The sequence below is a fragment of the Ascidiella aspersa genome, chromosome 3 (genome assembly GCF_963924565.1).
Source record: "Ascidiella aspersa chromosome 3, kaAscAspe10.2, whole genome shotgun sequence".
NCBI lineage: Eukaryota > Metazoa > Chordata > Ascidiacea > Phlebobranchia > Ascidiidae > Ascidiella > Ascidiella aspersa.
Genome location: NC_139449.1, coordinates 33,667,392 through 33,679,791, shown reverse-complemented (window position 1 = coordinate 33,679,791; position 12,400 = coordinate 33,667,392). Strand labels below are relative to the sequence as shown.

At 39.4% G+C, this 12,400-nt stretch overlaps 1 protein-coding gene across 1 annotated transcript in view; it reads left to right on the top strand.

Annotated features, from left to right (window-relative positions):
- LOC146162621 (uncharacterized) overlaps window positions 1-12,400 on the top strand; it is a 30,730-nt gene that overhangs the window by 4,861 nt on the left and 13,469 nt on the right. Inside the window, exons 3-6 of the mRNA XM_083385249.1 lie at window positions 1,163-1,288; window positions 8,039-8,138; window positions 8,902-9,381; window positions 11,403-11,710. Coding sequence (XP_083241375.1) covers window positions 1,163-1,288; window positions 8,039-8,138; window positions 8,902-9,381; window positions 11,403-11,710 — 1,014 coding nt within the window. The remainder of the gene's footprint in view (window positions 1-1,162; window positions 1,289-8,038; window positions 8,139-8,901; window positions 9,382-11,402; window positions 11,711-12,400) is intronic.

Below are 12,400 nucleotides of genomic sequence, written 5' to 3'. Positions count from 1 at the left end.
AAAAACATGCGTAATTGTGACGTCATGCACCATAAAATTTCAAAAGATGCTACCAACAAAGTTAAAATGGATCGCCTCAAACCAGGGTGGTCCAACTTCTTTTCATCGCGGGCCAAAAACAAGGTTTATTTTATCTTGCGGGCCAATGTTTTTAAATTGCGATTCTTAGGCTTATTGCTGGCAAATTATACGTCTATGGCATATGTACTAACTTTATGGAATGTATACCTTTGTTAAGTTACGGTAGTTATGAAATTATTTCAACACCAAAAAATTAAAAAAACAAAAATTGAAGTGATATTATTGAACCTAAGCTGACAATCAGTTCGCGGGCCAAAAAAGCTGAACCCAAAAAAGCTGAAGCCTGCAGTTGGACCACGCTGCCTCAGACTATAGTGTTGCTTTGAAAATTTTGATGTATGATCACTCAGGTAAGGGCTTCGACTGATAAATCACATAATGCGTATCGATTAAGGGTTAGCGGTCGTTATTCAATAATAGCGACATGAAGCAGTCTCGTGTATTTATTGCGCAGCGAAATTGATCTCTAGCAACTATACGAGTGCATTTTAGATGTGTTTTTTTTACTGTTGCCTACTTGACGTTGTTTCGCCTGTATTAAATTCACCTCGTTTTGTCAAACAAATGAAATTGTTAGATAAACATTTTTAAGTTGTTCTCACTCAGTTTGTCCAACAGCATTACCAGAGCAATAAATTAGGGTGTTAGGCTGGCAGTTTGTGTACAATTTAAAGTAATCTCATTACAAATCAGTGCCAAACCTTATTAAACTTCAATAATACCTTTACGTTTAGTACTAAGCCTGTGTCAACTGTAGTTGAAATATATTCAATGTGCCTATAGACTTGGCAAAACCTTTAAGCTTTTTTTCTTAAGCAAGAGTGACACATAGATAAAGTCATTCTCAGGGAACATCTTCCATCCAAATCTAGGATAATCGTAGGTTCCCAAAACCCAATTATCGCGACTCTATATATTTACCGCCTTCAAACATATCTTTGTACATTTCGTGGAAAAAATTGCTACTGTCATATTTTCAGTGGCAGTTTAAGTTATTTTGGCTAAAGCACCCCTAGATTTAGGTTTAAAAAAGTTTTACCGAATGTCCACGATTTTGAAGTTTTGTACCTTACCTCCGCAGACAAGAAACCCCCTCATAGGGAAATCCCCAGCCCCAAAGTTGGACGAAGATGTCGGATCGTCCTCCTGGTTGTACCCAGTCTGGTTGCCTTGGTTACCAGTGCCTTATTGGTTCTTTTTATATTGGGTGAGTTACGCTTAATCGGTGTGTAGCCTACTGGGCTTTAATTTTATTCAAGTGAAGTTAAGTAAGAGTGACCTATCGGGAAATACGTAAATAGCTAAGCAAAGTTATAGGTGATAGTGTCTCCATAAAGTGTTTTAGCCTGTATGGCCGTTATAATTGCTTATATTGCTTAGAAATGAGGTTTAATTAGATTTCAATTGTTGGCGGAATCCAATGTGTTCAAATTGATTGCTTAAACACCAATAACCCAGTCAGCAGGATTTGCGCTCGAATCCCACTCAACTCAAATGGGGCTCGGGTAGAGTTTTCATATTGGGGAAAAAGCATGGTTGACCAAAAAAATCTGGCACTTTCCAAAGTGGCAGTGCGGACTATTGCCTCTAGATCTCATTTGCCTTCTTCTTTTTTCCAAAAAGTCACATTGTGACTTCCACAGTGTTCAATGTTCCTCCGGTGTTGTTAAATACAGCAAGGTATCTTGCATTGCATTTCGCTTTTAAAAAGCTGACATACAAGAAGGTGTTGCAATAGTGTTGTGCCGCTGCGTTGTCTTTCATTTGACCTGTATACTTGCCATAGGGTGAAAATAACCAAAAAGCTTGATTTGATATATGCACCTTGCGATTGCATTGTGCCGTGTGCAGTGGAGCTTTGAAAGTTAAAATCACAAACTTGGTCCACCGCGATTGGTTATCGCATTCACCGCATTGGCCGAGTACTTTTAGCCGTATCATGTTACACTCGGACTCTCCCCTTAATCACTTTCACACTACAGACGGCTAGACCTATAGGATTGAAATGTGTTTTTACAAACAGATCCAATTTGCCAAGTGAAAGTAAAGGATGAAAGGCTAATGGCGATCTGCTATTTCAACAATGTGTTGATATACCCTGACTATTGATCCCTTGGCCCATTTGACCTTGCAACCAGAGTTAGGGCCTATTTTGTAGTTAAAACTATTTTGTCAAAATATCTCATAAGTACACTGTTGCTGGCATGCATAGCAATTATCAGATAAGCTGTTTTTTTTTTTATTTATATCTAATAAAATCTGGCAGAAAAATGCCTTGGATAAGTTTCTGGTTAGGGATATTGCCCCTGCCGTTGTTTACGGCCTAATAAATTTAGCAAATGTTTGCGTGAGCCATTATATTGGCAATAGAAAAAAAAGCGGCGAGTTTCTAAAAAGACTCGGTGAGCGCAAATATTGGATTTTTCCGTTGAACAAACCAAATCACCACTTCGTGAAAAATAGCAACGGACAATTTCTAAGCAATTTTTAGCGAAACGACCTCGGCCTTTACAAGGGGGTGATCGATTGTCACGTCATCATCAGTCACCCCCTGATTCGATTCCCCCCAAACCTTGTCAGCTTGTTATGAGCTCGCCCGGTCGTCGACAGTAAGCAGGAGCAAAGAAACAGCCACCATCATTGTATCGTGTTTCGGCGGCGCGACATTGCATCTCTGTAATCCGTATCCATTAGCCTGTCACGGTAATCAGTAACGACGCGTGATTTCTTGCTTCTTGCTTTTTCTGGCGGTGTTTAGAAGTTTGTCGCGGCGAAAAATCGTTTTCCAACCCTTGATCGCTTTTGAATTTGACATTTGCTTATTGCTGTGGAAAAGGCGTTGCAATTCTTTTCAGAAGGAGTTTCATCCGATGTTTTTTTGACGTAGCATCGTGACGTCATCACACGCGTCTGACTTTCAGTGAGGGATGATTAAAGTGAGGTTGAGCAAATCGCCGCTATATCTTAGAAAAAACAGATTTTCTTTAAAATGGCAGAAATATTTTCCATCTTCTGCAAATCTTCTAACGAAGGTGTTGTTCAAAGGATAATGATTTGTAGTTTTCGCGGTGTTTTTTGAAGATTCTTAAACATTGTCTCCTTTAACGCTCACATATGTCTACCTTGTACTAAGAAGTATAGTAGGTACATTTCAGCTCATATGGAAGTAGGAGCATTTCGGTATTTGTTTCGAATAACTCATTATTCACTTCAACAACATTGAGTTAAACGTTCAAAAATGTTACCTATACTTCTGCATGGGCTTTAATATTTTAACTTTGTCTAACTAAACCTTTCAACCATTATGCTCCTATCCTTTGATATTCTCAGCCAATTTTATGAATTTTTTTTTTTGAACCAATTTTTGTAGAATAAGGTTGCGAGGCAAACTCAAATGACGTATTGTCGTATAAATAACTACTATAAGATAACGTCACACGCGAATCGTTAAGGATCATTGGCCCGCGATGCCTTCCGCATTTCCCAACCTGTCAGAAATGGGCGAGATCTGGAATTAGCGCGAGTAGAAGCTATTACGTCATACGGGGCTGATTTCCATTTATCGATTGGCGCGATAAATTTTAATTCGATTTCGCCGCATCGCTCTTGCGAATTCTTGAAAGGGGAGGGTTGGAGCGTTGTTGTCGGGCTTTGGGGATCGATTCCCGGCGCGTAATGGACTTTTTACTCGAGGCCCGCGCGCCGGAGCCGCTTGTTTTTGTGTCCGATCAATAGAAAAGTGTCGCAGGGGGGTGCGGCCCTGCTGGGGCTTGTTTGTACTGCTGACCCTCCCGCTGATCCGTTTGTTGACTCATCATACAAGATGGACCGCATTTCGCTTGCGTTGATTTTACGACAAAAAATAATTTTAGTGGTTCGAATATTTGTTTGAAAAGTTGGTGACTCTTTATCGCAATGTTATACTATTTCTGTTCGGGCATTCCCGATTTTTTCACTTAAAAAAGAGTTAACAATAGATAAAATAACAGCTAAGAGTTGCGCCAGCACTTCGGCTAAGATTTTCTAAATTTTCTGTTGAAGGCAAAACACAGTGAATATTTTAATCAGCATTAAAGCAGTTGGTTATGTCTAAGCGTTGCTTATCAAGGGCAAAATGGATATTTGGATTGCTACGCAAAACTGAAGGATGATAATTTGCCTAAAGATAGGGCAGTTCAACTCAAAAGTTTTGTGAACTCCTTACGGCAGTTCACGTGGCTAACTACTGGTCCACGGCCCCCGGTTTACAAACAACTGCCATTGTTAGGACATTTGCACAAGTTTATTAAGTCTAAATTTGCGGCGCAAACCGCCTTTTATCTTGAAATCATTCAACTATTCTTGGTGGTGGGAAAATTGGATTTAAAATGTTATCAGATCTCTTATTGACGTTTAATTGCATGTTTAAGCCTTTGGTTTGATAATAAAACAAACTACAAAATATCGGCAGTTACTATGAACTTCAATCGTACAGTTTTAATTTCCTTTACGCATTTCTTCTACGTCAGCATTTCGGCAAACAAAATGACCTTCATCCCGCCAAGGTCAACAACCGCGGTCGACTGAAACAGGCCATCGGTCCTACACGTCATAAAGAGAAAAAGCGAATCCGTCATTGTTAGCGCCGATGCCCCCCCTGACATTTTCAAGAAAGATACTAATAAACGCAAAAACACAAACAATAAATGCTTTAGAGAAACCAAACTGCGGTCGGCTCTGACCCTTGGGCTGTGTTAGTCTGGTTTATAGGATTGCATGGCGAATGCTCATTAAGGAGATTGGATGTTTCAAAACTGTAACGTGAAGCCATTCGTTTTATTTAACGTGACACGTGAAAAACATAAGTGGGCGAAGAAATATAATTCAGCATTATTTCGAGTGAAAGTTAAAAAAAAAATATATGTAAGTTAAAAAAATAACACTAAATTTTTTTGTTCTACAGGAGTTCAAAACAAATCGGTCGATCGATTTTAATTTAATGAAAACAATGAGACCCTGTTGTCCTCTTTTTTAAAAGAACAATTTTTAGTCACTAACAGTGCTTTAAAGTTTACAACGTTTGGAGTTACGTCATCGGCAGATAGTTCGACTTAAAAAAGTTCAGAGTATGATTGCACAAAAGGGTTGTGCAATTATTTCTTTAGACAAGCTGGTGACGAGCTTCCGTACAACCGTGGTTCACCAGGTCAAATTAAAGGTTAAAGAAACCAGTTGTACTTTCAAAACGCTTTTAGTTTTACAATAACATTCTACGGCAATAAAGTTAAGCTGGAACGCACGTAAGAAGAAATCTGTTTTATTAAAAATATTTTTAAGAAAAAAAATCACGAAAAATTAACATGTCGTAGTTTTTTTGTTTTTTTTTTAATCTAGCTAATTTCGTATCAATTGTATAAAGTTCAATGTCCTTAAAAAATAGGAAAAAAACGTTTTAGTGGTTTTAAGGTTATTTTTCTAAAACGTTTCGTTTTTATTTAATTACTTTATCTAAACTTTAGTATATCTGTTTTATTAACAAAAAGTCAAGTGGCAGTTGTTCCAACCATTTAATTCATGAAAATATCTGTTTCATTACAAACAGTAACTACTTAAAAACTACTTCTCGAATCCCCCCAGTTAATGCAGTTTTAAAAGTTAGACAAAGCCTGGGAACTTGCGAACAAAACCGTGTGCAGAACCTCGTCGATGCACCCATCAAAAACATGACGGCGTTAATGACGTAAGGGCGACCTCGAATGCGAGCCTAACGGACGCCTGGATGCGAAGCGTAACAAAAACAATGCAATCGCGCGCCCGTCGCGTCCTTTGTTGCGTGCGCCGCCGTCGCATTGTGACGTAACAGCGCGGCGCCGGAACTTCGACGTCCCCGAAAATCGAGGGGGGTGGGATGATTGTCGCTCCCCCCACACACACTTTGCATTGAGATCAATCAAACGCCCCCGCCTATTTAAGAATTCGTGCCTGGAACGCGATTGCAGGTTTTTCCTGCCCTGGAACGAATGACGTCTGTCACGATTGTTGTCGAACAATCGCGCATCAATGGGATTATGACACGACAAGACTGCCGGCGACGTAATTGTGTAAACAAACACGGAACGTTCTAAAGAGCGCACCGTCTTTGCCGGCAGTTGTGTTGTTGTTGCTTATTGGAACTTAGCTTGCAACGAACTTTGAAAGTTGCACGTTTGCGTACCGTCGTGGATCGAAACCTTTATTTGCGGAGGGTATTGACCAGTGTTGCTAACAAGACATTTTCAAGTTCAAGTCAAGGCATTCGTAAAATAACTAAGTCTCTTTCCAAGTCACCGGTTGCCCAGGTCAAGTGTCAAGTCCTAATTAGAGCAAGTCAACTTCCAGTCAAGTCCTGGTCATAAAAATTAAACTTTGAACCATTAAAACTGGTAAACTCGTTCGATTATGTGTAACAACTCAAGTAAAAAAAACATAAACTTAACATATAGCAAGCAAACTGTTTTACGTGCAAAATTGAAGATAAATCAACAAATTTGAGAAAAAATATGCTCTATGAAAGCACTTAAATTCCAACAGACTTGTATCAAGTCATTGATATAAGTCATTACAACACTGGTATTGATTTCATATATAGTTTTCCCTAAACTGTTTTAATAAATCTAAAAATGTCTGATACTTATTTTATCCCGATGGCGATGCCCCATATCAAGTATAGTCTTCCGATCCGACTCTAAATGACGTCATTACCATTGACAAAAAAGATACATCGAAGTGTTAAGGTTATGTTTCCGCGTTATTAGCCAAATTCACATTAGTGTTGAATAGTACACTGAAAGCCATTGCAGATTCACCGAATCTGTCGATCAATGATGCAAGACGGTCAAAAAGCAGTTTCAGAAGGGCTAGATCTCAGTTGTTAACACTCATATGTGTGTACATATATGTTTCATTGAATAAATGATATGGTACTGTGGATCCCCTTCAATATGAAGTTGCTTGTATTAACAGATTGAGCAAGCATTGGCGTATGGTTGTTTCTCCACTCGCTCCTCTCTGAGCCTGCATAGCTCAGTTTTTTTCTGGCTTGACCGGAGATTGTGAGTCCGAACCTCACTGCAGGCTAGTTGTTTTTCTAGTCTGCCCTGCTTGCATCATTGATCGACAGATTCGGTGAATCTGCAATGGCTTTCAGTATACTAATGATATGTAAGCCGTAATCGTTGGTAACAAAGCAGCTTCAGAAGGGCTAGATCTCAGTTGTTAACACACATATGTGTGTACATATGTTTCATTGATTAGTGTTGAATAGCTTAGTCCTAAGTTTGTGAATTTTATGGAAGTTTAAATTTCAAGGTGGAAAAGGTTCGTTGGATTGTAAAACAATGCTGAAATAAACAAAATTTAATTGCTATCGAATACCAATCTACCATCGTACAAGTAGCAATACTGCTATCTAGGATCAGGTATCGACTTCAATGTCATAAGCAAATCCCTGATGTAAGCAAACACACAAATCGAATATATCAAAGCTATATTTTGGCGTAACATATGCAAATAAATAATGCAGAATTGCAAAGCCAAAAAGGTCGAGTAGATCGACAGCATCTTGATTAAGACGTTTCGATACGAGCTTGTATCATCGTCAGTTAATGTGACTGAGAAGCATTTCAAGCATCACTTATAAGAGAAGGGACGCAATTGTTATCAGTTTAAATTTCGAAAGGTGTTAAAATTATGCTCGCACTTTCGAAATTTAAACTGATAACAAATGCCTCCCTTCTCTTATAAGTGATGCTTGAATTGCTTCTCAGTCACATTAACTGAAGGTGATACAAACTCGTATCGAAACGTCTTAATCAAGATGCTGTCGATGTACTCGACCTTTTTGGCTTTGCAATTTATTATCAAGCTACATTACAGATCCGTGCATAGTGTAGCCATGTAATACAGAAGATATACCAAAATTACACGTTTTTAATTGCAGGGGTCATTGGTATTCCGCGGGCGCCGATCAACGAGGACCACACTGCCTTCCCAAACTGGAGGAAAACCACGTCCAACCTGGCCATGGCCAATCAGGGCAGGTTGGTTCCACGATGCCGGGAATTTGAATTAAAATTAAAATTTAACCTAAAACGATTGACGATTTTGAAGATAAAAATATAGTCTTCCGACAAAATCGGATTCTTTTGTTTTTAGTTCGAACTCTCTTACGACGAGTTAAGATAACTTACCAAATGGCAATTCAACTTATTAATTCTAAAGGATGCGTGAAAAATCAAAGTTAATTAAAAACAAAAATTTACTGGCCCATTTTTTACCCGAATTAAAAAAAACGAATACCGACAGCTTTCGCCCAATCCGCTCTTTTTTAATATCAACTTCTAAACCAGTGATTCTCAACCCCCTTGGCTTATGGTACCCCTCAAATATAATAAATAGATTTTCGGCACCACGACTACGAATTTTCGTTGAATATTTTACTGAAATTTTACTATAAATGCACGAGCAACACAACCAATTTAAAATATGCAGGAAAATGCAATGTGATATAATAGTCTCTAATCGTACACAAAGTGATCACATTGAGCAAAAATCAGATTCTCAAAAATTCTCAAAAAACTATCGGCACCCTTTAGCGTTAAAAATGGCACACTAGAACCGGTTGAGAACCACTGCTCTATAAAGCTTTGTAATTTTACGAACAAGCAAAAGCGGCGCGACACGCTTCGGAAGCAGCAACAAAGAACCGCGTACCGTGCATTATTGCGTCATAAACGCGTACAAGAAATAAGGTTGGGAATTGTTCACCCAAGCACAATCGCCTCCAATTCGTTTCGCTCGCAGGAACAGCACGACGCGGCCCGACGACGCTATGACGTCACAAAGCAGCGTCGAGCGGACGGATCGAAACGTGACGTCACCAAGGCGCAACGCGACGTCGGCGGCGGATCGCGCGTCGCCAAGGAACGGCACGGACTCGAAAACGGAGAAAAAGAGAAAAAAAGCGTCGCCTGGGATGACGCCGTTGCCAAGCAGGAACCCTTCGCTTGTGACGAAAGAATCGACGCGATCCTCCAGGAGAAGAGGAGGGAGGAAAAACGGGAAGACGAGGCGGAGGAAGACGAAGGATCGCAAGAGGTTCCGTCGTCCTCCCAAGCACTCCGGAGTCGAGTTGGGAAGAGGAAGAGTGGAGGACTTGGATCCGGACGCGAAGCCGCGATCTCGCAAGGGAAAGAGCAACCTTCAGGAGAAGAAGAAGATCTCGTCCGGATCCTACGTGTCCCGCTCCTCCATTGTGAGGTCACACGGCAACACTTACGACAGGTGGAAGCTTTGATTCGAGTTAGATTTGGGTAAACCTCTTAACAAATAACCTCACCCTTAAGATTGTCAAGTGTACTTACGCGACGGTCGGTACAAAGTGCCAGTATAACACAGGGGTTCTTAAACTGGGGTCCATGACCCCTTGGGGTCCGTAAACTAATTTTAGGGGCCCCATAAAGGCCAAATTGAAATATTAGTGTATATTTAGAAAGCAATCAGTTTTTCAAAAAAAAGGATTTAATTAAAAATAAAACGATTTAGCACTCAATGTATTAGGACTCCTTTTTTATCAGCATATTTCTTAAAGTCTATTTGCATTGTGACGTAAATTTATGAAAAAATTTGCATTTTCTGAAGTCTATTTGATTGCGCATTTTTTTAAATTACTTGCCTACCGTGGTCCACGCGAAGCAAAAAAAAAACAGTTTAAGATAACAGCATATATTGTTAGAAAAAATGAGTTATGTTATTTTTGATGATTAAATTATTAGACAAAATGAATTAAGTTTTTTTTTTTTTTGATAAATTGTAAGACAAAATAAGTTAGTTATTTTGGTGATTTATCAGACAAAATAAGTTATTTTTTTTGTGATTATCAGACGAAATGAGTTATGGTTACGTTTTGCATTCGAAATTTTGTCAAATTTTGCTCAGAACTTTAATAAATCTAACGATTAAACTACAGCAGTCGACGACCCAACCAAATCATATGGCGTCTTAATTTTTTGTCGCGACCTGGGTTAAAAAACGCTCCTGAAGGCGAATAGCTTACTTTCAAATAATAAAATTTTGTCCATGTAATTCGGTCTTTTCTTCTAGTTTCCTTTTTGGCATTTGCTTTGCATATAGAATAAGTTTCAGAATTTTACCTCTTATTTTTTTGATGCAAATGAGTTGGACTGCGACTTGAATTGTCACTTATTGACAAAAGGGTATAAGTTGGACTTTAGTAATTTTAAAAGTAACTTAATTTGGATTTAGAGTCATTCAAAATTTATTTTTGTACAACACTGGGAATTGCTAAATACTTCGATTAAACATGTCATTTTACTTATCCTGGGCTTTGTTCTATCACGAAAATTACCTGCAACAATGAGCTTAAATTCCGTAATGTCACGATCCGCTTAAACCCACGATAAACACGTTACGTTGATTTAAATTCGAGTCGACAGCTGAATTCCCAAGTGATTTAAATTGTTTTATTGATATCCTAAAACGTTACAAATTGGCTTTTACCCCGTAACCTGTGGTTTAGCAATCCTAGCGAGGTCAGCGCTTCCCTTCATTGAGCAAACGTTTTCGCTCCAATAAGCGCCAAGGTCGTATACCAGTCAATCTAGGGTCGTCGCTCGGACAACTGCTCAGTCGCCCCCTTTGCAAATCGATTTTTCTCTGGCTTGTTAGTGATATTCCGCTGCCTGATTGATATGGGAAAGCTTCGTACGAGAAAACGCAACTTAGACAAAATACAGCCATTGACGAGACAAAGAACCATGTTAGCCCTGCAGAAGAATAAGATTAAGCATGTTGATATTATCAAGCAATTAATGACATCTACTGTAAATAGGTTCTACTGGTATTTATTTTTTGTCTGACGTTTCAGTTGGCGTGAAATTTATCAAACTTCGTTTCGGGACGTCGGGCAAAAAATAAATTCCAGTAGAACCTATTTTCAGTGTATATTGTGCCTAAAAGCAACAGCAAATTTAATTAATGACATATGTGGTCGAAATTCGTATAGCTTTTTAATTAATTTTGACTTTTGAATTGCATAGATTTCACGTCATCATTGCGAATATTGCTAAATTTCACGCTTAACATTGCTTAGATTGCTAAGGTTTTAATTTCAACTTTGGCTGGAAACAGGTTCGGGAACAATATCAAACTAGCATCGGACGATTACCAAAACTATTACTACAGCTATCGACTCAAATTCGAATTGATTAGAAATAACTTCCAGAAGATTCTCCGTTTTATATTTTTCCGTTGCGCTGCAATTCCTTATTTCAACTCACACCCAGCTACCTGTACGAGGCGGGCAGCGGCGACGACGACTACCGCTTCCCCACCGATGACGAGGACGGTGATGGCACTGATGACGTCACTAGCTCGCCCCGCTGCCTTCCCATCCTGGATCCGATCTGCGACGCGGTCCTCCCGTACCGGAGCACGTTCAGGAGAAGAGAGAAGAGTCTGATCCACTCCGGAGTCGCATCTCTAGTGACGAGCGTGCTCCGGAGCAACTCCTCCTCCTGCGATCCGGAGGAGGCGGTGCGCTTCATCTGCTCTTCCAGGTTCCCGCGATGCGAGTACGACCTCTCTAAGAGCGGTGAGCGATTTTGATATTTGCCCTACAATAAAACATGGAGAATTGATTTTTGTTCGACTGATTCAGAATCCTTAGCCTGCGGTGAGGTTCGAACTCACGACCTCCGGACAAACCGGACCGTCGCTATACCACCTGATTTACATTAGCATGGAGAAAAATTTAGTTGGTAGAGCGACGGTCCAGGTATGGCCGGAGGTCGTGAGTTCGAACCCCACTGCGGAAAAAATAAGACATTTTCGCACTAATTGGATTGCTAGTCTGTGTAGAAGCTGTTAGCAATTCGTGAAACTTATATCTGTATTCGTTTTCAACATTGTTCTGGTTATGACATCAAAGGGTTTTAATACAAATTTCAAAAAGTTAAAAAGAAAACTGCCATTGCCTTTGAGGTAAATTCTTTCGAATTTCAGGTCTCGTAACAGCTGCGGCCAACTTTTCAAAATTGAATAAAGATTTATTCGAAACGTTTACTATATGCAACCTAGTTTCTGTATGGGCTCTGATATAACTACAACATAGAGGCATTATCTTAAATTTGTTCGAAGCGTTCTCAAAGCGCCTCCTTCTTCTGTATGGGCTCTGATATTCGTTCTATGTCTAACTATATACAACCTCCAGCCATTAAGATAAGATTTATCCAAAACGTTCACAAAATGCTACTACTTCATATGGGCTTTGATATTCATTTTA